The sequence below is a fragment of the Callithrix jacchus genome, chromosome 7 (assembly GCF_049354715.1).
Source record: "Callithrix jacchus isolate 240 chromosome 7, calJac240_pri, whole genome shotgun sequence".
NCBI lineage: Eukaryota > Metazoa > Chordata > Mammalia > Primates > Cebidae > Callithrix > Callithrix jacchus.
In genome coordinates, this window is record NC_133508.1 from 100,793,389 (window position 1) to 100,820,722 (window position 27,334).

A 27,334-nucleotide genomic window follows, 5' to 3' on the forward strand; every position below is an offset into this window, starting at 1 on the left:
CCAATATAGGAGCACCCAGATACATAAGACAAGTTCTTAATGACTTATAAAGAGACTTGTACTCCCGCGCAATAATAGAGGGAGTCTTTGACACCACATTGTTAATATTAGACAGATCAACAAGATAGAAAATTAACAGGGACATCTATGATTAGAATTCAGACCTGGAACAAGTAAACTCAGTGAATATTTATAGAATTCTTCACCCCAGGTCCACAGAACATACGTTTTTCTCAGTATCACATTACACCTATTTTGAAAGTGACCACAAAATTGGAAGTAAATCACTCTTCGGCATTTGCATAGCATTTCACAGACTTAAATGAAATATTGGTTGGCTATTTGTTATTTTCTTCCCTTATTCTTTCCTGTCTCAGGTGTTAAGCAAAATTATCGGCATAAAAGAGGTTTTTAATACCTATTTTTAGATTGCATTCCAGCCTGGGCAATAGAGCAAGACTCCTGTTCTCTCCCCCCCTTTCTCTTTTGCTTTCTTTCAAAAAAAAAAAAATTTAGCTGGCTGGGCGTGGTGGCTCACGCCTATAATCCCAGCACTTTGGGAGGCCGAGGCGGGTGGATCACTACGTCAAGAGATCAAGACCATCCTGGTCAACATGGTGAAACCCTGTCTCTACTAAAAATACAGAAATTAGCTGGGCATGGTGACGCACACCTGTAGTCTCAGCTACTCGGGAGGTTGAGGTAGGAGAATTGCTTGAACCCAGGAGGCGGAGGTTGCGGTGAGCCAAGATCACGCTATTGCACTCCAGCCTGGGTAACAAGAGCAAAACTCTGTCTCGAAAAAAAAAAAAAAAATATTAGCTAACATAATCAAAAGAATAAATGCTTTATAAGCATTTTAAATGTGCCCATTGGGTGGACATGGCTATAACATGGATTGGATTCAGAGAAATGGATTAGAATTTTATTTCTTCCCCTTACTAGACTGGGGAGCCATTTAGCTTTTCTCTGTACTAAGTTTTCTCATCTGTAGAAATGGGAATAACAGTCCAGTGTTAAGAGGATTAAATGAATAATGAGTCTGAAAATGTTTTGTAAACTCTGGGCACTAAAAGCGTAGAAACTTTTTTTCATAAGTTATAGAAATGGTTATGCTTAGTCCACATCAACTTTTCTGCCTTGTGAAATAGGTCCCCAAGGACTCTATACTTGTCAATATTTTGTTAATTTATTCGACAAATATTTACTGTATACCCAATTTCCATCAGGTACTGGGGATTTAGCAGTGACTAAAATACTTAGAATATTAGTAATTATTTTTTATCATGCCTACTTCTATTTTTTAAAGGCATTAAAAAATTTTTTAACAGTAGTGCTTTTCACTAATTCCAATTTGCCTTTCCCCTAGTTAGTGTAAAAATCTAAGAAGAATTTTTCTGGACCTCGATATTCCAATTATAGAAAGAAAAGATGATTTTAAAAGGATATTAGAAAAGTTATCTGTAAGAAATGAATAGGTGTAATTTCTCTGGACCACCATTGCTTGTTCTGTAAAATGGATGAGTTAGACTAGAGAATTTAAAAAATATATCCCAGATTTTATAGTCCATGATATCTGGATAGTCAAGAAAGAAGTCAACTAAGCAAGTTAAGCTCCTTAATCAGAATTCTTTTATTAACTTTGGACGGGTTCATTGATCTCTTCCTCTCTTATGTTATTCTTTTGTGGAGAAATAAGTAATAACTACCCGATACCACACAGTAGCCCTGGGGACCAAGGCACAAAAATCTCTACTTTCAAATAGAAAAACCTGGTCATTCAGAACAGCAGTCATGAACTCTCTAGAACTCTCTAGAGAATCATAAAAACAGGGCCATGTCTATTTTGGTGCCCTTAGCACCCAACTCATAGTAGAGACTGCATAGATATGTTTCAAATAGATACATGAATGAGGTAACAGGTGAAGAATAGAGTAGAATAAGGTTAGGAGGGGTTATTCAGTAAAAGGGTCACACCCTTGAATTAGTCACAAGTCTCCATATAAAAATTATTTTAACTTATTTTTATCAATTATCAAATATAACTTCTAAGCAAGTATTACAAATCAAATCCTTAGTATCTGCATTTATGATTAATTAAAACTCATTATACCTTCCACTTAATGGACAAAAGTGCTAGGCACTTTTGCATGCATTGTCTCACTTTAGCCTCAAAACAGTTATTGATAAGGTATCTGAGATTCTGAGAGAGACGGCAAGTGGCCCTGTAGTTGGCACAGTTAATACCAATAGAGGCTGGATTCATATCTCATGTGTTTGATTGCAAAACCCAGACTCTTTCCATTCCACTCCTCTGTGCCTAGGGTTTAGAAAACATTTCTCTGGAACACCCAGAGGTCAAAAATGTAAAGCGCAAACACCTGGTTGTAATTTCTTGTTGTTTATCATGTTCACGGGGAAAAGAGCTGACTTTAAGATTAAGGGGACTGTTTTGCCCTTGATTCATAGAATCCTGCAGCCAGAATAGGCTGGCCTTAATTCCCCAGCATTTCTCATGTCTCAGAAGTGTCATCTTGCACGTATCATATCTGTTTCATGATTACAAATAAATATAGACTCTGCTATCTTGACCTTCTAAAAAATAACTCTCTCAAGAGGGTGTATGCCACTAGGTCAAGAAAAGCCACCTGTATGAGTCTTTAACGTCATAAGAAAGAAGTCAGAAAGAATTCTTAAAGGAAAACTCATCTTCATAGAATTTCATTTGTGATGCACTTTTTTTCCTTGGCCCTTTTTCATCCACTCTCTGGGCCTCCTCTGTCAGAGTGAACCCAAAAGACCTTGGACCAAAATTCACTCCCACTGAAAGGAGGGAGGTGGAACTTAAAACAAAATTAAAAAAAAAAAACCTCAGAGAGCATCAGGATAAACAGCTAATGCATGTGGAGCTTAATACCTAGGTGATAGGTTGGTAGGTGCAGCAAACCACCATGGCAAACGTTTACCTATGTAACAAACCTGCACGTTCTACACATGTATCTCAAAACTTAAAATTAAATTTAAAAGAAAGAAAGGAGGCATTTTAGATGTAAAGAGTCAGTGTTTGGCGTCTTCATCTGGTTGGTGAAAACTTGGCCTTGCTTTAGGAAGCTCCTGTGGAGCTGGAACTCTCCTTAGTCAAAATCTCAGCAGCCTCAGGCAGGTCTCAGGCTGGAAGCAGGCCCAGCATTCACCCCAGAGAAGTCCCGGGAGCTTGGAGGAGAAGTGCCTGAGTCACAGGCTCCTTTAGGAAGAGTTCTCCAGAGATAACATTGCTTTTCATTTTACCTCCTCAGGATGTGGTGATTAAATGTTAGATAGCATCTTTCAAAAGCCTTTGAAACATCTCAGAGCTTTATTCTGTAGAAATGCCAAGATGGATGTTTTCTGCTTATTCAGAAGCTCATAACCCTTCCCTGAAATCCTCCAAACCCTTCCTTTCATCTGCGGCCTGTTCCATCCCCAGTGACTGACAGGCCTGTATTTTTTTGCCAGCTTCTTCTGAAGTTAGATAGTTTTGGGGGAGGGCCAAACAAATGATGAAAAAAGTGCTGATTGATGTGCCTTGGTATGATCTGCAGTCAGCCTGTGGACCTCAACTTCGTGACTTCTTCCAGGTATGATTACGAGGAGGTGGAAGCTGAGGGTGCAAACAAAATGATGAAGGACTTGGAGGCACTGATGTTTGATCGCTCCTTTGTGGGGAAGCAGTTCTCAGCGAATGACAAAGTTTACACTGTGGAGAAGGCTGATAACTTTGAATACAGTGACCCGGTGGATGGAAGCATTTCAAGAAATCAGGTAGAAACAGACCTGTGTGTATGTGGGAGAGAGACCTCAGAGCTTCCTTTCTGACATCTAAAGGGAAAAATGAAAAGGGGCTGTTGGCCATTTTTCTTTTGCTGCTCTGTTTTTCTCGGGTAACTGTTCTTACCTGGTTTTCTGCTGTCCCACATGACTCTCAGATGCATTCGCTGGGACAGTGGTTTATTCTCTGGTTCTATGCAATCTTCAGTACCCTCATTCTGGGATTCCTAACCTGGACTCCAGAGGGATTTTTGCACCCTCTGGAATTATATGCAAGATGATGCATCCATGGTACATGCAGAAAGGAGCAGAAGGGAACCCCAGAATCTCAGAAAGAAGAACTGTGGGAACTTAGATTTCAAGTCCTCTTGTTTCTGTCAGCAGATTATAACAGAGTGACAGCATGAGAGTGGCATTATCCTTACACGTTTCTCTCATATGTTCTAATTTCTAAAGAAGAGAAAAATAGAGGAGGAATTCCCAGACTTAGAAATGTTGACCATCGTCATCTGCAGCACATGACTGGCAGCCCGCCCGACACAGCAGTACCTGGCGAGATGCCACAGTTTAGAACCCAGAGCATCTATAGATGTGGACAGAATTGTTAGTGCTTACCTCACTGCGTGTCCGGTACCCTAGGCTGCAGGCTGGATCAGGCTTTCTTCTGGCTTCTCACAAACACTCAGGGCCCAGGGTTGTCTCACCTCTGTTCTGTTGCCTGTTGTTGTCACAGAGTGGACTCATCTCTGGTAATTCAGAATAGAAGGGCAAGATGAAGATTGTGTTAAAACCTCCCAGTTTACTCTTTTCTGATAGACCCAGATTTTTGGCCTGGTCCTTGTCAAGGCATCACACAGGGTTTGGAAGGGCTGGCTGTGGGATTTACTGGAAGCTTCCCTCTGGGGAGCAGGCAGTGGATGGATGGATGGGCCACAGCAACCCTCAGTGCCTGCAGTCTCCCTTCCTCAACTTCTAGCATGAGTGGTTTAACATCCCTGTGCCTGTTCACCATCTGACAACTTTGGGTCCAGTTTGAACAATTATAAATTATACCTGAGATAAGTAGAAGAGAGACCTGTGGTTGAGGAAGAAAGGGGTGCAGAAAAGGAGAGTGTGGACCTGGGGGATGGCAGGGCGGGACAGAATTTTGTGTAATTAAGCCTTTTAGAGACAGAAGGGAAGACCAGGAAAAGTAAATCCCAACTCTGCACTGCCTCAGGCCACTGCCAGGAGGGAGGAGAGAAAGAAGGGTGTGTATAGGAGACAGTGGCCTAAGCTTGGGGCTGCCCCCTGTGCTATAAAGAAGGCAGCTGCTCCACTTTCTGTACTCAGAAAACCCAAGCATTTAGATGTGAGACCAGATAGCAGGGGAAGATATGACCAACATATGTAGATATGTAGATTGTAGATAGAACATCTGCAATCTAGTGAAAAGAATTTTAGAGGTTTCAAGTTGAAGCTGTGGGGGAAGGAGACCAACCTTGGTGTGTTTCTAGAAAGCAAGAAATGGTCAGTGAAAATGGACTGTATCCCTTCCATGGTGACTAACTGGGGCATATCCTCTGTGTATTTCATCTGCTGTCTTCACTTATCAGTGCTAATGAATGGCACCATTAAACACCAGATGGGGATTGGTGGCGAAAAGCAAGAGAGGATCAGCATCTTTCTGGTCAGTCTTTGGGTTATGCAAGGTTCTCCTTTTGACAGAGGATGAATAGACTCATAACGACTGAAGAATCTTCAGGAAACTGTCTGGCCCAGCCTTCTTCCTTCAGGTTGGGGAACCCCAGAGTTCCCACACTTTTTTTCTCCAACTGAGAAGATAATTGATGACCAGAGATACCGCTTGGGTGGGAAAAGAGAGGACAGCAGAGACAAGGATGGGCTTGGCACTGCATGTGGACCCTGCTTTGAGTCATCAGGGATCAGCAGAAGATTGACCATTGGCTCTGGCCATATAGGTTGAGAATAGCCAGTCTCTGCCATTTGGGACCTGTGGCCTCCTGTTCTCTTTAGAGGACCTTTGCTAGTAGTTTGTAAGAGTCCTTCTCCTTATCTGCCTGAAACCTCTTCTGCTCTGGTTTCAGCCTCTTTGGTCCATGTTTCCCTCTTGATCTGGTGGTTGAATTCCTGCATCTAGCACCTTTATGTGCTTCATTATTAAGCTTCAAACTGGAATCACAGGGAAGTGGGGAGAGGAGGGAAACCCTCATGTCACCCAGCATCACTGAGGTCAGGTCTCCCCTGACCCTGGAAATGCTTCTTGTGCCGTAGCTAAGCCTCGATCAGCTGGATGCAGAGAGGGTAATGGAAGGCAGGCTCATAAAGCGTGGCTGCTGCCATGTATCAAGGATTTAACCCTCTGATTGATCAAGTATGGATGAAATTAGGTCCCCAAATAGACCCTTCATAATTTGCCAGCCTTCGATCTCCCAGCATATGAGGGAAAAATCTCTGCTTATCTTTTTCAGGGCTTGCGGCTGATTTTCACAGATGGTTCTCGAATCATCTTCCGACTGAGTGGCACTGGGAGTGCAGGGGCCACCATTCGGCTATACATCGATAGCTATGAGAAGGATGTTGCCAAGATTAACCAGGACCCCCAGGTAATGCCCAGCCCTGTAACCTGGTTAGTTCATTCTGTTCAAGGGAATGAATGGTTCCCATTGAGCCTGTGTTTCAATGCCCATTTCTCAAATGACTCAACAGGGTACCAGCTGTGCTCACTTTCCTCTATGCTTCTTTCTCCATGTCAACAACATTATAGATAATAATTATAATAATAAAAATAGGGAGGCTGAGGTGAGAGGATCACCTGAGGTCAAGCCTGCAGTGAGCCGAGATCACAGTACTGCACTCCAGCCTTGAGCAAGAGTGAGACCTTGTCTCAAAAATAAAATAAAATAAAAAATAAAAATAAACAATTTTTTAGAGCATTTATGGTTTGCCAAGCCCTGTTGTAAGCTTGTTACGATAATATACTCATTTAATTATCAAATAACCTAGACTATTATTCTCCCTGCTACAGATAAGGAAACTGAGGCACAGAAAAGTTAAGCAACAGTTAATAGATTTACATGCCTGGTAAGGATAACTAATCTCCCATTCCCGCCCACCTTTTTCTTGAGACAGGTCTCACTCTGTTTCCCAGGTTGGAGTACAGTGGCACAATCTCAGCTCACTGCAACTTCCTGCAAGGGCTCAAGCGATCCTCTCACCTCAGTCCCCCCGGGTAGCTGGGATTACAGGCATGTGCCACCATGCTCTGCTAATTTATTTTGTAGGGAGGATCATGTGCCCAGTTTGGTCTTGAATTCCTAGGCTCAAGTAATCATCCTACCTCAGCCTCTCAAAGTGTTGGGATTATATGTGTGAGCCACTGCACCCAACCCAGGATAACTGATCTTTAAAGCAGCCCCTCATCTGGTGTTCCGCTCTGTCACCACCTTTTGTTGCTTTGTTTGGTCTGGTCACAGGCTTGGGGCAGAACATACACTGGTTCTAAGATTTGGTGGGGTCAGGGAGAGGCAGTTTCATGTGTGTTAGTCTGAAGCCTGGTGAGTTGGGTTCCTCAGCCATTCCCCAGAAAGTCTTCAGAAGTATATCAGAGTAAGGAGGAACTCTGTGAGCAAAGGCCAGGACAGTGAACCTGAAGGACAAATGGAGGAGGCAAAGAGAAGCGGTGACGTACAGGAGAGAGTTTTCTTGAGTATGTTTTTCACAGGAGCCACCGTGGCTCTGGCGCATGAGGGGGCGAGGCTACGTGTTCGAGGCCAGCCTGGGCAACATAAGAACCTCTCATTCATTAAAAATAAAATTAAAAAGTATGTTTTTCACAACACTCATTGCAACTAGAGCTCCATAACTACAAAAAGTTGGGGAAGTGTTGTGGTACGTTAGCTCCTTCTTGGTGATTCACAGCATACACTGCACCATAAAGGCTCCAAGAATTCAGACATGTTTGCCTACACCCATAGTCCCAGCTACTCAGGAAGCTGAGGCAGGGATATCACTTGAGTCTAGGAGTTCTGGGCTGGAGTGTGCTGTGCCTGTCAGGTGTCCGCATTAAGTTTGGCATCAGTATGGTGACCTCCTGGGAGAGGGAGACCACCAGGTTGCATAAGGGGGGATGAACCAGCCCAAGTTGGAAACAGCAGGTCAAAACACCCATGCTAATGAGTAGTGGGATTGCGCCTGTGAATAGCCACTGCACTTCAGCCTGGCAACATAGCAAGACCCCATCTCTATAAAAAGAAAAGGAAAGAAGAAAAAAGCATGCTGAGAAGACTTGCAGTAAAAGTGTCTATTTAAATAGCATTTGCTGAAGGACATTTCTCCAAAGAAAACATACAAATGGCCAACAGGTGTATGAAAAGGTGGTCCACATCAGCAATCATCAGGAAAATGAAAATGAAAACAGCAAGCTGTCACCTCACACCTGTTAGGATGGCTATTCTCAAGAAGACAAAGATAAGTGTTGACAAGGATGTGGAAAAAAGGGAATCCTCAGACACTATTGGTGGGAATATAAATTCGGATTGTTATTTTGGAAAAACCAAAAGTATGGAGGTTCCTCAAAAAGTTAAAAATAGCACTCATATATGATCCAGTAATCCCTCCTCTGGGTATATATTTAGAGGAACTGAAATCAAAGAAATATCCATTCTCTCTTGTTGATTCAGTATTATTCACAATAGTCAAGATATGGAACCTGAATGGATGAAGAAATTATATATATAATATATATTATGTGTGTGTATGTGTGTGTGTGTGTGTGTGTGTGTGTGTGTGTGTCTGTCTGTGTCTGTATACCATAATGGAAAATTATTCTGCCTTAAAACAACAAAAACCAAAATCTTGCCCATCTTGCCATTTGCAACAACATAAGTGATCCTGGAGGGCAATATGCCAAATGAAAGTAAGCCAGACACAGAAAGGCAAATACTGCATGATTTCACTTGTCTGTGGGATCTACAAAAAGTGAAACTCACAGAAACAGAATAGCAAAGAGCTTACCAGGGGCTAGTGGGTGGGGAAAATAGAGAGATATAAAAGGGTATAAATTTTCAGTTATGTAGGATGAAGCAGTTCTAGAGATCTAATGGACAACGTGATGGCCATAATAAATAACACTTGAAATGTACTAAGAGCATAGATCTTAATTGCTCTCACTACCACCATCACAACAAAAAAGGTGACAAGATTGATATGTTAATTGTCTTGACTTTAGTAATCAGTTCACTATGTATTTGTATATTGAGATATCATCTTATATACCTTAAACAGAAATAATTTTTATTAAAAAATTGAAAGTGAAATAAAATAAATAGCATTTGCCATGCTTATTTTTCCACAAAGCCTTTTTTCTTCTAACAGCTAATTAAAATCCCATGAAACTCATTTGGAAACCCCTGGCATGGTGGTTTTGAGCAAAGGTTTTGGAGTTAGAGAGATCTTGTTTTAAATTCTATTCCTGCCACTTACTGTGTGTCCCTGTGTAAGTCACTATAATTTTATGAGTCTTGGTTTCCTTGTCTGTCAAATGGCAGAATAATACTTAGTTCATCCAATTGTAACAGAGATTTAATTAATGCAAAATGTTCGAACACTGTGGCTGGCATATAGGATTAACTTTTGAGAATAAGCAGCTCTCATAGGTTTTTTTAGTCTAATTTTTAAAATTGTGGTAAAAAGCATAACATAAAATTTACTATTATAATATTTTTAAGTATACCATTCAGTAATGCTGTGCATATTTATATTGTTTTCAATATATCTCTAAAACTTTTTTTTTCCAAAACTAAAACTCTATACCCATTGAACAGCACCTCTCCACTTCCCCGTCTTCTCAGTCTCCGGTACCACCTTTCTCCTTCCTGTGTCTATGAATTTGACCATTGTGGGCATGTGTGGTATAGTAGCTTTTATAACAGAAAGAGGGAGATGAGAGAATGCTTCACTTTTACATTTTTCCCAGTGGCTAGGCCCCAGTTTCAATCATCACCAGAACCATGTTGTGCTGTAGGCATCCCTAAAACTTCAACCAAAGGCAATGGGGTTCTGCATTATAGACACTTAATAGTGCAAGAGGAAAGGAAGAAGGAAATTGTGTTTGTCTTTCTGTCATCAAGATAAATGCCTGCCACATGGTAGATTCAAAGAATGAATGAAATTTTTTTCCTCTGAACCACAGTCCTCAGGAGGTGGGATGGCCGTGGATGGTGCGAGGCTCCTGCAACACCCAGGTGTATCACCATCTAGCCGAGGAGCTGCCTTCCCTTACTCTGCAGCTGCTGGGCCACAGCCTCAGCATTTGTAGAGACTTCCCAAGCCATAAGGGGAATGGTGCTTGTTAGTTTCAGCAGGTGGAGTAGATTCTCCTCATCCAGATATAATGAATTGGTGGAGATTTAGATAAGAGAAAGTAGCAGTCACAGTAGAAAATGTACTACTCCTGACTCTGCTATTGAGTCATTTAGTCAAATCACTTCATCTCTTTGGGTATCAATTTTCTCATCTGTGAAATGGGTAGTTCAACTAGATTGGTAGTTTTATTTTTTTAAATATTGACAGCATTTATTTACTTAAGGCACAGAATTCTTTTTTTTTTTTTCTTTAAGCGAGAATTAGATGTGGGGAGGGGTTGCATTTTGAAAGATTCCTGTATTAGTCCCTTTTCATGCTGCTAATAAAGACGTACACCCAAGATTGGGCAATTTACAAAAGAAAGAGGTTTAATTGGACTTACAGTTCATGTGGCTGGGGAAGCCTGACAATCATGGTGGAAGACAAGGAGGAGCAAGTCACGTCTTACATGAACGCCAGCAGGCAAAAGAGAGAAATTGTGCAGGGCAACTCCTGCTTTTAAAACCATTAGATCTGGCTGGGCCTGGTGGTCATGCCTGTAATCCCAGCACTTTGGGAGGCCAAGGCAGGTGGACCACTTGAGGCCAGGAGTTTGAGACTGGCCTGGCCAACATGGTGAAACCCCGTCTCTACTAAAAATACGAAAAATTAGCTGGGCATGGTGGCACATGCCTGTAATCCCAGCTACTCAGGAGGCTGAGGCAGGAGAACTGCCTGAACTCAGGAGGCGGAGGTTGCGGTGAGCCGAGATTGCGCCATTGCACTCCAGCCTGGGTAACAAGAGCAAAACTCCATCTCAGAAAAAAAATAAAAATAAAAATAAAAAATGAAAACCATTAGATCTCACCAGACCTATTCACTATCACGAGAACCACACAGGAAATACCTGCCCCCATGATTCAGCCATCTTCCACCAGGTCACTCCCATAACACTTGGGAATTATGGGAGCTATAAGATGAGATTTGGGTGGGAACACAGACCCAAACCATATCAATCCCATTGGGTACAGTATGGGAAAGAAACTGGAAGATACGGAAGTGGATGTGGAGGCACTCACTGCTCCAGGTAAGAGAGAGCACATTGACTTAGCAAGAGTTACAGCAGGAGAGTGGCGAGAAAGGGGGTCCGTGGAGAGATATTTACCAAGGAAAAGTCACTTAGACCAGCTCATAAACTGGGTATGGGAAAAATGCAGAAGAAAATGTCAGGAACATCTCCTAGTTGTTGACTTTACATGAAAGACTGTGGTGTTGAAATAGAAACTGCTGGAACTAGGTATTAGGGGAAATAACATGTGTTTGTTTTTGGACTTATGGAGTTTGAGGAGTCTTGGAGACCAGGAAGTAGGCAATCAGATGTATGGATTTGGAGCTAAGCATCTGGGTTTAGAGGAAGTGATGGAAAAATTTCTCTTACTTTCTTCCTCAGGTCATGTTGGCCCCTCTTATTTCCATTGCTTTGAAAGTGTCCCAACTCCAGGAGAGGACAGGACGCACTGCACCCACTGTCATCACCTAAGAAGACAGGCCAGATGTGGTACGTCCCTCCACCCTGGACCCATCCAAGTCATCTAATTGAAGAGCATGACAGAAACAAAGTGTATTCACCAAGCTTTTTAGGATTTGATTTTTCCACTAACCAGTTAACAGTGCATTTGCAAGGCACTGCCAAACAAGATGCTCTTGGGAGCCATGTGGGAAAGAGGGAAAGAGGACCTGCGGGCTTATACCAATCTCAATTTCTTTTCATGCCCTTGTGCATTGCGGCTGTGTGGATATTTGTCTCCTTAGCATCAGGTAAGGAGACTACAATATAAGGTGCAGTGGATCATCAGCAGCGAGTGAGGCCATTCTTCATCCTTAGGATGTGGCAATGAAATGACGGTGCAAATTCCTTTCTCTTTGGTGAATCTTTCCCCCCATTTACTGTTTACATGTAACCCAACAAAATGCAATTTCTGGTGCCTTCTGTTCAATCAGTTCTTTCCTCTGAGTGAGACGTACTTATCTACAGATTTCTGCCTTGTTTTGCGACATTGTCCCATTCACACAGGTATTTGGGGATAATAAAGGAAAATAAGCTACTATTGCTTGTCGTCTTTTTTTCTTAACTGCAAACTACTTTTTTGATTTCAGAAAGAAAAACTTTTTTTTAGAAGGAGGAGAGTACAAAATACATGTTTTCGTGTCCTAGCCAGAAAACAAAACGGTCTCTGGGGTAGGTTGCAAATCCTTAGACTCAAGAACTGTAATTTTTTTTAATTGTCCTGAATATTCTAAAAAGTAACATAAATTTTAAGAGAACTGTAATTTTAAATCTTAGCAGGGTCACCTGAGCTCTGGATTCTTCCAAGGTCGACAAATCAAGCTTGATGTGGTTAACTTAGAACAAGGGAAAGGAAGAGTGCTTTCCCTCTTCTTAGCGCTTAAGTAGCAAAGCACTGGTACACGCTCTGCAGTGCTGAGATGCCTTGATGCTTATTGAAGGGATGGAGGCAGAACCCTCAGAATCTGAGAGCAGGGTTACTGGCATTTGGCCGAAAATCTGAGCTCACTGGCATCTTATTCAGCTCAGAACACTTATATACCATCCCCAAGTATATCATAGTTAAAAGCATAGACTTAAGAGCCAACAGATGCAAGTTTGAATCCCACTTGAGACCTTGCGTGACCTTTGAATATCATTACCCCATCCTTAAAATGAGGATGAAAATAGTTCTAACTTTATGAATGGCTGAGTACCTAAGTGAGTACACCTGTGTAAAGCAGTGAGCACAGCATCTAGTGCATTTTAGTTGTTAAATAAGTGAAAACTAGGATTATATTTATGATACCGTTTGTTAGATTTTAGAGTACTATATATACAGGAAAAACTAAAATTATAACACTAATATTTGCAACACGTTTTACATTTCCAAGGTACTTCCACAAACCACATCGGCTATTCCAGAAAGTCAGCCCAGCTCTGTACCCCTCGCCTAGCCAGTGTGGACTCCCTGCTACAGGTGGCAGGATCTTTATCTGGGGTAAGATTTCCATTGTTCCCAGCTCAGCAAACAGAACTGTGTTTTGACAATGATGGTGGTGGTGGTGGTAATGAGTTTGTCTGGAACATTAACTCCACACCAGGCACTATTCTGAGTGCTTTCCATATACCCTTTCAATCTTCCCAAAAACTCTGTGAGGTAGGTACTCTGAATATTCCTGTTTTACAGATGAGGTCCAGTTACTTGCCCAAGATCACACTTCTGGGGAGAGGCAGATGCCCCCAGACAGTGCAGCTCCCACGGTCCAAACCACTTCAGGTTTCTTCTACAGACTGGCTACTTACTTCTAGGCTACACCTACCATGTGGAAAAAAGCTGTGCAAATGCCACTGTGCTTTATGCATTAAAGGGGAATACTGTGTGCTCTGGATGCCAGAGACTGGTATTTTGGCATTATATTAGCTCCTGCAGAGATCTGGATATCTGGATATATCAGTCAGCTCGGAAATATGTGTTGACCCACATTAAGTGTGCAGTGCTTGAAAGAAGAGCTGTGTAACACAGAGTCCATGCCGTCAAACTGCCTATAACACTAGCTGGGGGAATCAAGTCTAGCACAAGTAGAAACCGTATGGGATAAATGTTATGAGTTGTGTCAGCAGTGCCTACGTATTCTCCAGGCACCTATTCTCTCTCAGATGTTGGGCTAGATGCTTTCCAGTAACCCTTGAAGTGAAACATTTTTCCCTTTCGAGTTGAGGCAACTCAACAGAAGCCTATTAATTTGCCCCAGGTTCTCAGGTACCATGTGGTGGAACTGGAACTCTGACCCTAAGTCTCATTCATGTTTCCTGACTCTGCCTCCTCATCAGTTGATTCAGCTGCGGACACTCCCAGTTCTGTGGCCCCTGGAATGGCTTCAAAAATTTCCTCCTCATCCCTGATCATATTTCAGCTGTTTTCCCTGCCTCCACTTGGCAACAGTTTGGAAGCTGAAAGCTCCAGGGAGGAATAATGAGGTGGCTGGAGCCATGGGGCAGTGGAGGTGGGTGTGGGTAGTAAGGATCACTGTCTCTGTCCACGGCTTCCAAAGAGACACCGCAGTGCATGTGCCCCAGGGAGTGCGGGCGAGGAGTCCTGAGAGGCAGCAGCAGCACCCATGCAGGCTTCCCCACTTCCCAGTGTTGATGTGGTCTGTGAGTCAGGCTTGTTTTCTTTCGGGTGTGGTGAGGATTACAGTGAGAAAATTGGACTGGAACTGTTTGGGGTCCAATTCTGAAGTTTCACTTTTCCTCTCCCTCTTGACATTCAGCTATTCTCTCAGAGAAACAGTTTCTGTTCCATGACATGACCCAGGCATACAAAATGGCCAGGTTTCCGGTGGCTGGGCTCTGGCTCTAGGGAATGAAAGCAGAGGCCAAGCAAACTGTGTTTCTGGGGAGTGTCATCTCCTTGGCCCTTCGAGGCCAGGCTTGGGTCAGGGTCCCTCTGCCTCCTCTGCCATGCTGCTTTCTTCTATGTTTCTTGTTGGACAGAAGCTGGCCTTGCTTATAAGAATTCTCCAGAAAACATATTACCATGAGTAAGAGGCAGCCTCTTCGTGTTTCTGCATTCTGAACCCCCAGCAGAGGGGTTGGAGATGAATATAACAGCCTTAATGCAGGAGTCACTGTACCGCTGCCACCCCATGGCCTTCCCACCTTCCCTCTTACCCCCTCTGATCCATTCTCCACACCACCAGCTAAGTGCTCTTTCAAATGTTAAAGTGCAGAGGCCTTTGTGTAGCCTCCAGGCCCATGTGACTCCCCTGTCGCTTACCTGCCTGCTCCTCTCCCTCTACTCACAACCTTATATTCCACGCTTCAGCCATGGGGAACCTCAGCAGCTCCCTGGAAGTACTATGGGGAACCTCGGCAGCTCCCTGGAAATACTACGGGGAACCGCGGCAGCTCTCGCATGCCCCGAGGCCTTGGAAGCTGCCTTTCTTTCCACCCGAATCACCTTTCTCCTCCATCCCACCCTCCACCATATTCTCCGAACTCCTACTTGTTCCTCGGGTCTCAACTTAAACATTGTTTCCTTCAAGAAGCATTTTCTGAGCCTGGTTTGGGAGCTTTTTCTGGCGTTTCTATCACCTCTATTTCCCTCTTCGAGGCACTTATCCCACTCTATGTTCATGACCTGTTTACTTTCCATTTCTTCTACTGCCCTGGGAACTCTTAGATGAAGAGACTGCCTTTTGCACCAGTGTTTACCCAGGATCGAGGCCTGCATCTGGCACATAGCAAAAACCTCATTAAATATTTTCAGAATGAGTGAATAAAATCCACTAGTTGCACGGCAGAGTGTTTCATTATGCTGGAAACTCCCTGACCTATGAGCCAGGATTATCTCAATTTTACAGGTGACAAGTGATTTGAGCAACTTCCATAGCTAGTCACTGGCTAACCAAGAACTCTTTCCAAAAGCATTATAGAGTCTGCAAGTGAGAAAGCACCCAGGAGAGAGGGGCAAGAGGGTGCTGGCAACAGATGGAAGTTATGTGTCATGGTCACTTTGAAGAAATTTAATTTAATTTAAATGTTAAAACACATTTTATCTCCCACTGCTACAAAATTAATTGGGAAGTATAGTAGGGGAAAAGTTCTACTGAATACAGAAATGGGTTCTTTTTCTTTAAGGAATGGAATCAATAAAACCAACCTCAGCCACGCGTAGTGGCTCATGCCTGTAATCCCAGCACTTCGGGAGGCTGAGGTGGGTGGAATCAGCTGAAGTCAGGAGTTCAAGACCAGCCTGACCAATATGGAGAAACCCCATCTCTACTAAAACAACAACAACAAAAAAAAAATTTTAAAAACAAAAACAAAACAGAAACCAGAGAAAATCAATGAATCAATAAAACCAACCTCAATCCCCAAAGCCCTGCTCTGAGCAGATTCATGGAAAGGAACCCATGGTGGGCACTGGGGGTCATGCTGACAGAGCACACCGATCTATTTCTGGAAGTCTGAGAGGCTCTTCTCAGTTCGCATTGCCAGAACAAGAAGCATTCCCACAAGTTGGTGTGTCATTATCCAAAACAAGTGAGGTCACTGGTGGGAGCATGTCTCATGTCTGTCTGATTGTCCTGTGGAAACTGTTGAGGGCTTTGGTTTGGTTGTCACCAAATATGAAAGCTCCACCTACATCCAGTAAGTTGTCATTGTGGGTGTGGGTTAATAACTATTTTCCAGAAAGCATGTCTTAAGTGATTCACTGAGTGCAGCTCTCCAGTGAACAGAAAGAATAGTTATGAGTAGCAATCTTTTTGCTTTTCATGACAGTGTTTTTTCACAAAAGCTTCATCTTCATTGGTTTCTGACTTCATTTTTACATGACGGTAGGAGGGCTATTATTATCCCAGATAAAGAAATGGAGGTTTTGAGAGTTTATGTGATTTGTGTAGAGTCACATGAATGATGAAAGAGAAGGCAGACCCACTACCTCCAATCACTCTTGGAGATTTGGATTTTTTTTTTTTTTTGTCTGTTCAACCTTTGCTATTTAACGAAGTACCCCAAATATAACTTCTGCATGATTGTATGATGCTCACAGATTCTGTGGGTCAAGAAACCAGTCAAGGCACAGTGGAGATACAAGCTTGTCTCTGCTCCACAATGTCTGAGGTCTGGTGTCTTTGTGTGTTTAGGCTATTATAACAAAATGCCATCAACTGGTTGTTTTGTAAACAATAGAAATTTATTTCTTTCAGTGCTGGAGGCTGGGAAGTCCAAGATCAAGGCACCAGCAGATTCAGTGTCTGGTAGGGAACCACTTTCTAGCTTATAGATAGTGCCTTCTTGCTGTGTCCTCCCATGGTGGAAGGGGCAACAGGTCTCTCTCAGGCCTCTTTTATAAAGACACTAATCCTCTTCATGAGGACTCCACCCTCATGACCTAATCACCTCCCAGAGGCCCTGCTTCCCACTGCCATCACCTTGGGGATTAAGATTTCAACATGAATTTTGGGAGACTGCAAACATTCAGACCATAGGCTTCTGTCCCTGGTCCTCAAATTCCATGTTCTTCTCACATGCAAAATATACTCATTCCATCCCCATAGCCTCAAAAGTCTTCATTTATTCTCTTATCAACTCAGAAGTCTAAAGTCCAGAGTCTTGTCTTACTACCAGCTAAATCAGATATAGGTGAGGCATAAGGTAACAGGCAAATTTGCTCTCCAGCTGTAAATCTATGAAATGCAGCGGTGGGACAGGCATAGTATAGACATTCCCATTGTAAAAGGGAGATATAGGAAAGAAGAAGGGTGACAGGTCTCAGCCCCAGGTCTGAAACCTAATTGGGCCAACAACGTTAAATCTTAAGACTGAGAATAATCTTCTTTGGTTTGCTATCCAATCTACTGGACACACTGGGCAGGGATTGGGACCTCAGGCTCCAGATGGCCTTACCTCCATGGCTTTGCTGGGTACTGTCCATGCTACATCTCTCATGGGTTTTAGTCAAGTGCCTACAGTTCTCCCAGACTAGAATCACACATGGGTGGCTCTATGGGTCAGACAGCAGCTCTACTAGACATTGACCTAGTGGGGATTCTGCCATGGCCAGCCCCCTTGGCAGCCCTCTGCCTGGGTCACACACCTGAGGCTCTAGGTAGCTCCATCCTTTGAAATTTTGGTGGAGGGAGTAATGCCCCTTTGGCTTGTGTACTCTGTGTGTTGGTGGAGATGGCATCTTGTGGACACTCCCAAGGTTTACTCTCTGTGCCCTCTAGTGGGGCAGCTACAGAGGACCACTATGCACTTTAACTCACTAGAGCTGAACTTGGGGTAGCCAAAGAGCTTGGCAAAGAGCAGAGCCTTGAAATTGTTCTGCTTCCCCAGTTCCTTGTATCTAGACCTGTGAAGGGATGGGCAGCTTTGATGATCACCAAAATGCCGTTGGGAATAGATCCTGGCTTCTGTTTAGATGGGAGTCTAATCGTCCCATTGTCTGGATGAATATAGCTCCTAGCTTTGATTGAGATGGCCCATCTGAACTAACTTCCTTATCAAACTTGACCACACCCTCCATGTTCTCTCAAACAAGCTTTCTTACTTTTTTCTAATATGGATAGGCTGAGAATTTTCCAAATTTAAAGTTCTACTTCCCTTTTGATTAGCAGTTTCATTAACTAAGTCATTTCTCTCTTCTCACATTTCACTGTAAGCACTCAAGAGAAGCCAAACAGCACAGCACATTTTATAAATTGCTTAGAATTTCTTTGGTCAAATATCCAATTTCATTGCTTACCAGATCTACCTTCTACAAAACACTAGAATGTGAACATAATTTAGCCAAGTTCTTTGCCACTTTATAAGAAGCATGGCCTTTCCTCTACTGTCCCATAATATGTTCTTCATTTCTGCCGGAGATCTTATTAGAATGATCTTCACTGTCCATATTTCTGTAACTGCCCAATGGACTCAGTTTGCCTGCTGCCTAGACAGAGCCAGTTTCTCAAGACAGGAGCATTGCAATAAAGAGTAATTCATACAGAGCCAGCCATGTGGGAGATCGGAGCTTTATTATTATTCACATCAGTCTCCCCAAGCATTTGGGTATCAGAGTTTTTAAGGATAACTAGGTGGGTGGGAGAAGCCAGTGAACCAGGAGTGCCGATTGGTCAATAAGAGATGGAGTCAGAGGGAATTGAAGTTCTCCTCTTGTGCTGAGTCAGTTCCCTGGGTGATGGCCACAAGATTAGATGAGCCAATTTATCAATCTAGGTCGTGCCAGCTGATCCATCAAGTGCAGAGTCTGCAAAATGTCTCAAGCACTGATCTTAGGAGCAGTTTAGGGAAGTTCAGAATCTTGTAGCCTCCAGCTGCATACAACCATAAATTCTAACCTTATGACTAATTTGTTAGTCGGACAAAGGCAGTCTAGTCCCCAGGCAAGGAGGTTTGTTTTGGGAAAGGGCCGTTGTCATCTTTGTTTAAAAACTATAACTATAAACTAAGTTCTTCCCAAAGTTAGTTCAACCTATGCCCAGGAAGGAACAAGGACAGTTTAAAGGTTAGAAGCAAGATGGAGTTGGTTAGGTTAGATATCTTTCACTGTCTCGGTCATAATTTTAGGGAGGCAGTTTCATTTCCACCAATGTCCCGCCCACACCCATGTAGGTATTCTTTAAGAAGATTAAAGCTCTCTCTACAGCTCTCCTCTTTTTCTAAGCCCTTACCAGAATTGCCTTTTATAGTTAATTCATGGCCATGTAAGTCTTTTCTACCATGCAACTCAGAATTCTTTCAGTTTCTGCTCATTACCCTGTTCCAAAGCCACTTCCATATCTCAGGTATTTGTTACAGTAGCTACCCCACTTCTCAGTACCAATTTCCTGTCTTAGTTTGCCTATCTGCTATAACAAAACATCATAAACTAGGTAACTGATACAACAGAAATTTATTTCTCACAGTTACAGAACTGGGAAATTTAAGATCAAGGCAGATTTGATCTTGTGAGGACCCACTCTTTAGCTGTGGTAGTGCTGTCTTGTGTCCTCATGTGGCAGAAAGTGTGAGGGGTCTTTCTGGGGCCTCTTTTATAAGAGCACTAGTCCCATTCATGAAGGCTCTGCCAACAGAGCCTTATCACCTCCCAACAGGCTCCAGCTCCTAATACCACCACCTTGGGGCTTAGGATATCTTTTTTTTTTCTTCTTCTTCTTCTTTTTTTTTTTTTTTTTGAGACAGAGTTTTGCTCTTGTCACCCAGGTTGGAGTGCAGTGACTCGATCTTGGCTCACTGCAACCTCTGCCTTCTACGTTCAAACAATTCTCCTGCCTTAGCCTCCTGAATAGCTAGGATTACAGGCATGCACCACCATGCCTGGCTAATTTTTGTATGTTTAGTAGAGACAGGGTTTCACAATGTTGGCCAGGCTGGTCTCGAACTCCTGACCTCAGGTGATCTGCCCACCGCAGCTTCCCAAAGTACTGGGATTACAAGTGTGAGCCACCACACCAGGCCAGGATTTCAACATATGAAATTCAGAGGGATGTACATTCGGGCCATAGCACCTGGGAATGACTCAAATAGCTGGTGCTAGAATCATCTGGAGGCTTCTTCACTTATGTGTCTAGTATGACTCAATGTCTTGGGTCAGCTAGGATTGTCAAATCTCACACCTGCACGTGACCTCTCCTTGTTGTTTGGGTTTCTCACAGCTTGCTGCTGGCTTCCAAGAGAGTATCCCAAGAGCAAGTACGCCAAGAAGGTCCATGGAAGCTGTATTTTCCTTTCCTTCTTTGGAAGTCATGCAGTATCACTTCAGCCATATCCAATTGATTACCATCAACTCACTCAGGCCAGCCCAGATTCAAAGGGAGGGGAATTACCCTCTACCTCTTGTTGGGAGTTTCACAAGGTTATATTGCACAACAGTATGTCAGATGGGGGCTAGTGTAGCCACTTTTGGAAAATACAATGTCACAACAGGATTTTCCTATTCTAAACATTTTGTCTCATTGGAACTGTGTGATACATGGTCTTTTGTGTCTGTGGAGCTCTTATTTTAACACAAGGCAAATACCCCTAAACTAAGGGCTTTGCAAAGGTGACCTCACTATACCTTCATGAAATGAGTACTATAATATCCCCATTTTATAAATGAGAAACACAGAAAGGTTCAATAACTTGCTGCAAGTCCCAGCTAGTGGGTGGTGGAGCCAGACTTTGAACCCTTGTCCCTTGCACTGCTAACTTGTATGGAAATAAATGTCTTTTAGAGATAGAGTTTAATCTCTGCTATCTACAGTAAGAAAATGGAAGTCTATGATACATTCATAGCTATTTATTGAGCCCCTGTAATGTGCCAGACACTGCTACATCAGAGGACACAGATTAGGCAGGAAGAAAGGTAATTAAACAAATAATGGGAATTCCCTGCACCAGGCATTGGGATGGAGGTCTCTGTGCACTGAGGACTGTGGGAATAGAAGGTTGAAGGCATCTGTGCAAGGCACATAGCCCAGGGCCTGAGCCAACCTTTCTGTCTCTACCATTAGCAAAGCACACCCCCAGATGTGAGCTCTTAGGGCCCATTGCCACCCTCCTTCAATGCCCCCTGGGCCTGCCTGGGAAAGGTGCCTGGCCTAACCTGGCCTTTCAGGGACCAGGCAGAGAATCCTGCTCTGGCAGTGGCTGTCAAGGCCCTGCCTTAATCTCTCAGGTAGGCAAGCAGCTGCTTCCTCCCAGCTGCAGGGCAGGGCGGAGCTGTCAGCCCAGTGTTTCTGGCCCACTCTGGGCTTTTCTCTTCTCACAAAGACTGCTGTGTTGGATCTGTTTTTCTAAGTCAGATAGTTATTTGATTTCCACCTCAGAACTCAGTGCCAGCATTCAGTGTTGCCAGCCTCACCGCCACCGGCCATGGCACGAGAAGGAATTCGGGTTCCTGGAACATGGTCAGAGAATGCACTCCTTGATTCAGGTGGGAGGAGGTCAGGAGTGGCTTCCCACATCGGCAGTCTAACACTTGCTTTATTTGAGCCTGATTTGAAGGGGTTTTGATGTCAGGAGGAGCTCAGGCTGTACTTAGCCACATCACCTCTGTAAGTTGCCACAGACTGGAATGAAGACCAACCCAAAACCTGCTCTTAATTTGCCTGTTCCCTCTGTCTGGATCTAGTAAGCTGAGCCAGGGCAAATGGAGAGGGCCATCACTGGTGTGGGGTCGTGCCCAGATGTGGAGTCATGCCTGGACGTGGGGTTATACAGGATGTAGAATCCCAAGGCCAGGCTGGGCCTAAATGGTAGAGAAATATTGTTAGTGGGGGCAGCCAGGGCCTCATAACCAAAGGGGACCCCAAACTAGGTTGAGAGGGAGGCAGGAGATCTGAGCCAGAGAATGAGACAAATATGAGGGCTTTGGCTGGCTCAGTTAAGGCCACAGGCAGGAAGGGGAATCATGAGGACAGAAACTAGGAGGATCAGAAACAGGTTGGGAGGGGGCCAGGAATGCCCAGGTGGTTGGGGGCCAGCTATAGGTAAAGGGCTAGCTAAAGACACCAGTGTGGGATTGTGGCCGTGCGCTCAGGGAGTATTTTCTTTGGGTGCTTGTGCATCCTAGGTGGAGGGTCTCTCTCCGGAGAAGTTGTGTGTGTTTCTCACAGATACCTCAAGGGTATAGCTACCCTGGAACCCTTTTTAAAGTTAATTTATCAGCGTAGGGATTACAGGACCATGCAATTGGAATGAAGTTTAACCCCAAACCCATGAGAATATTTGTTTAGAAAGTCCCAAAGGAGCCGGGCATGGTGGCTCACACCTGTAATCCTAGCACTTTGGGAGGCCCAGGTGGGTGGATCACGAGGTCAGGAGTTCAAGACCAGACTGGCCAAGATAGAGAAACCCTATCTCTATTAAAAACACAAAATTAGCCGGGCATGGTGGCACATGCCTGTAATTCCAGCTACTCAGGAGGTAAGGCAGGAGAATTGCATGAATCTAGGAGACGGAGGTTGCAGTGAGCTGAGATTGCATCATTGCACTCCAGCCTGGGCAACAAGAGCGAAACTCCATCTTAAAAAACAAAAGAAAGAAAGTCCCAAAGAAGATGCTTTGTTCCACCCAGAGCCCAAGCCAAGACACAAATGCTTCTTTATGATCTCTCCATGGTGATGGGTATGTTTCCCCCTGGTCCATCATTTCATCATTTGCTGAAGTGCTCAGCTTTAGGTGGGGTTTAGTTGGGAACAGAAAGGATGTCAGATCTAATACCCTCATTTAGGTCCAAGACCTTGTCTTGTTTCCCCATGTGACTTAAAACCCAAATCTCTTGGTTACCTAAGAAGTTTCTAAGGGAGCTACAGCTTTAGCTTCTTACTCAACCTTGTTTTCCTGTTCCTGCCTTATCTTTGGCCCATGAGGATTTCTCATACTTTCTTGCAAATTCTATTGTGCATTTACAAGGGACTTTGCTGTGGTGTATGGAGTATTTTCAGGTAACTCATAGATAGTCGAAAGGTGTTTCAATGTATCCAGAATCTGAAGTCCTTTTGCTTCCACTCATGCCCCTCCATTCCAGCCTTACAGTGGCCAGTGTCATCTTTAAAAAAATAAATAACATTTTCTCGTTTTTCACTTGCAAGCTTTCAATAGTTTTCATAGCTTTCTGTTCACTATATTGTTTTGTCAGTGTTTTTGGCTACCCCCCAGTCTTCCTCATTTCTCGTCTGTAATCAGCTCTCCGTTCCTTGGGTAAAATTCCTCTCATATTCCATGTGGCCCTGGGGCTGTCAGTCACAGTACCTCCTGCTTCCTTCCCCTTCCACCCCCATTCCTGCTACAGGGGCAGGAACACAGCCCAGGGTAGACTGATCATTGGACCACATCCCTGAGAACATAGTGATTGGGTCAGTGAGTAGGCATGTGACCCAAGATGGACCAATCAGAGCCTCTTCATGATGTTTTTTCCAAATCAAATGTAAAGGGGTAACTTTTTTGGATCATAGGTGACAAGGATATAGGCCTGATGAATATGTGACTCTTTTCCTACCAGATTGACAGATCATGTCATTGCAGGAGAGAACGAGGTCAACTAAAATTCAGAAACAAGCAAAAATAATAAATTAGTGGAAAAGGAAGTCTTTTTAAATTTTTTCATTTTTTTTTAGAAGATGGGGTTTCACTTTGTCACTCAGGGACCATCATAACCCACTGCAGCCTCAGACTCCTGGGCCCAAGTGATCCTCCTGCCTCAGACTCCTGAGTACCTGGGACCACAGGTACACATCACCACATTTGGCTGGAAGAGAATATCTTGTTTTTTTGTTTGTTTTGTTTGTTTTGAGACAGAATTTCACTCTTGTCACCCAGGCTGGAGTGCAATAGCATGATCTCAGCTCACTGCAACCTCTGCCTCCCAGGTTCAAGCAATTCTCCCAGCTACTCTCCTGCCTCAGCCTCCGTAGTAGCTAGGATTACAGGCGTGTGTCACCATGCCCTGCTAATTTTGTATATATTTGTTTAGGAGATAGGGGTTTCACCATGTTTGCCAGGCTGGTCTTAATCTCCTGACCTCAGGTGATCTGCCCACCTTGGCTCCCCAAACTGCTGGTGAAGCAGCATTGTTGTCTGGGGTAAATGAATACCTAAGATTCATTGTCTCATGCCAAGACGATTAAGGACATGGACACACACAAGGAGTACGTTTAGGAGTGGAGGTTTAATAGGCAAAAGAGAGAGAGGAGAACAGCTCTCTGTCTTGTGAGAGAAATGGGTGCCCAAATGGGAATTCCAGTCTGCGGCAGAGTGCACCAGATTTTATACACAGGTTTGAGGAGGTGGTGTCTAATTTATGTGGGGCCCACTGATTGTTTGGACCAGGTGTGATATTTACATAGCTCAGGGGAAGGCTGGTCACCCCACTGTCATTTATGCATTTGGCCTGTCCGCTTGACTGATGCCATGATGTCTGCATCTTACTGTAAACGTGGCTGGCAAAAAAAAACCATGGAGGCGTGATTTTGAACATGTGTAGTCCCAGGTAGTCTTTTCCTATTGGCACAACTGCCGGGGTTCACCTCTGCGAGTTTGCAGCTTGCTTGTCTATGTCTCCAGCTCAATTTTACAGCTGCTCTTTGTTAGAAAAGAAAATTATTTGGAGGCTGCTTTTTGTTAAAAGGCAAACCTTGCCGAGAACTTCCTTATTCTCACTATCTGCCTAAATAATTTCTTCTTAACTCCTATATCACTGGGATTACAGGCATGAGCCACCGTGCCCCACCATGAAAATCCTGATGATACTGTCTGAGCTCCTGGATTCAGCCATATCTGGAGCTTCAATTACATGAACCAATAAATTACCTTTTTACTTAAATAAGTTTCCATTAGGTTTCTGTCACATGTAACATAAAGGGACGTGACCAATGTAGAGCCACATGCTTCACATGACACTCGAAGACAAGGCCCTGTGTGATCTGGTTGGTGTTTATTTCTCCACCCTCAGGTCACACCACTGTTTTCCTCCTTCCAGTAATCCCTCATCTCACACTGTTTTCCTCCTCTCAGTGATTCATCAATACAGAACTTCTTTTAGTTCTTCAAGCAGGCCAGGCTCCTTATCTCATGGCCTTCTCACACGTTGTTCTTAACTAATGTGTACACATCCTTAGATGCCTACATGTAGGTCATGTCCTTAGAAAAGGCTTCCCTGACTGCCTGACTAGACCAGGATCCCCCCTACAATCCTCCTCCATTATAAACTCCTACAGCATCCATGCTTTTCCCTCTCAGCAGTCATTGCAGTAGTAATAAATAAATTCTTGGTTCACAAGATTATTCCTTGTTTACAATCCATCTTCACCACTTGACTATAAACTTCATGTAGTTAAAGACCATTTGTCTTTTTAAATTTTTTATTTCTTTTGAGACAGTCTCATTCTGTCATTTAGGCTGGAGTTCAGTGGTGCAATCATGACTCATTGCAGCCTCTACCTCCTGGGCTCAAGCAATTCTCCTGCCTCAGCCTCCTGAGTAGCTGGGACTATGAGCATGTACCACCATATCTGACTAGTTTTATTTTTCATAGAGTTTCATAGAGAGAGTCTTACTATGTTTCCCAGGCTGGTCTTGAACTCCTTGGGTTCAAGTGATCCTCCTGCCTCAGTCTCCCAAAGTGCTGGAATTATCAATGTGAGCGACCACACCTGGCCAGGACCATTTATGTTGGTCATCCTTGTGTACTCAGTGCCTAGCACAGTGCTTGGCACAGAATAGGTGCTCAGTAAACATTTGTCAAAAAAAATGAATGAATGTTTGACTTGGAAACCCATGCCTTCAATCTACATGGGCTTTGTGAACTAATAAACTACTAAATAAACAAACACAGTCAATCCTGATTCATAATGTGATCACAGAAGTTCCCTAGGGTGATAGAGAGTCTCCTGCATAATTTAGTCAGTTATTTTGAGCCAGAATTCTGACCAGGCCAGAGTGGAACTTGCTCCCAGGAGATGGCAGTGTTGTGCAGTCTCTGATTCATCAAGGCTCGCACACTGACTTCCCTGAGACCCTGGATGCTGTCGCACTGGACCTTGACCTCTCAAATCGTGGAAGTCAAGTCTCAGGGCCAGCTTTTTAAAGGAGCTGTGTATGTTCAAAGCAACTGAGAAGCAGAGCCTTTGTTCCAGATACTGGCAGTTTCCCGATCCAAGATAAACAACCCTCCTCCCCAATTCGAATGATAGATCTGGTTTGGTCTTCTATTTAAGAACTCTCTTTCCAAGAGTGGCTCAAAGGCTCCTTCGCAGCTTTTAAACTTTACAATCTCCTAGGAGAGAAGACTCAGGCCACAGAGTTGCTACCTCCTGGTGCTTTGGAAGGTTCTCCCTATACATACTTTCTCTCAAATCCCATGGCTGCTAGTTATTTTGAGTGCAGACTAGCACAACCGCCAACACAGACCCACAGGTAGACCGTCCTGTTCAGATCCTGGCTCTGTCACTTACTGTGTGACTCACGACAAACCCCTTACCTTTCCTCAATAAAAAGAGCAGTAATACTATTTCTCAGGCCTGTGCTGAATGATTAAGCCAACTCACCTTGCACCTGGTACTGGAGCATAGTAGTTCCCTTCCCTCTCCCCTCCCACACTGTGCTGCTGAGGGGATTGGGAGAGGGAAGGTGAGAAAGCCTCTGCAGCAGGATTTCGCTAGCAAATATCTAAAAACAACAACCTTCTTCACTTCCCTGGAGCACCTTCCTATCCCCAATGTGAATGTAAAGCCAGATTAAAAGACACCTGTGGTTGGAACTTGCCCCAGTCAAATAATCCACATTACCAGTCCCATCCATGTGAGCCCAGCTCCTGCTGCTCCCCATCATGGGGAGCCAGGTGCTCCTGGGAATCCTGAGGTTCACTCTGGCCCAGGGGCCTTGGCTCCCTTTTAATTCATTGCTTTCTTTTGTGGTAGAGCATCTGGGTTGTAGCACTGGAAGCATTTTGGCCCTGCTGCTGGGGCCCTTACCTCTGTGCTGTGTGAGCCCCATTTCTGCCATTGTCAGAACCCATTAGGGACCACGCTGCTGAGGCTTTTGAAGGAGTAATCAGTTTGTAGAGGGAAGGGGCCGTGCCAAGCCAGGCCAGATGGAGTAAGTAATGAAGGCCCCAGATTAATCTCGCCTGTCTCT

The 27,334-nt window shown here is 43.8% G+C and overlaps 1 protein-coding gene and 1 long non-coding RNA gene across 5 annotated transcripts in view; both read left to right on the top strand.

Moving 5' to 3' along the window:
• Positions 1-12,258, top strand: part of PGM1 (phosphoglucomutase 1) — an 84,402-nt gene extending 72,144 nt beyond the window's left edge. For all 4 annotated transcript variants that reach the window (XM_009001394.5, XM_002750911.7, XM_009001393.5 and 1 more), the window contains exons 9-11: positions 3,618-3,801; positions 6,279-6,413; positions 11,603-12,258. In XM_009001394.5, the coding sequence (XP_008999642.4) occupies positions 3,618-3,801; positions 6,279-6,413; positions 11,603-11,692 (409 nt within the window). In that variant the 3' untranslated portion in view covers positions 11,693-12,258. The remainder of the gene's footprint in view (positions 1-3,617; positions 3,802-6,278; positions 6,414-11,602) is intronic.
• A 47-nt stretch (positions 12,259-12,305) lies between these two features.
• Positions 12,306-27,334, top strand: part of LOC144577018 (uncharacterized) — an 89,103-nt gene continuing 74,074 nt past the window's right edge. The window contains exons 1-2 of the long non-coding RNA XR_013520160.1: positions 12,306-12,391; positions 13,093-13,199. This is a non-coding gene — a long non-coding RNA (uncharacterized LOC144577018). The remainder of the gene's footprint in view (positions 12,392-13,092; positions 13,200-27,334) is intronic.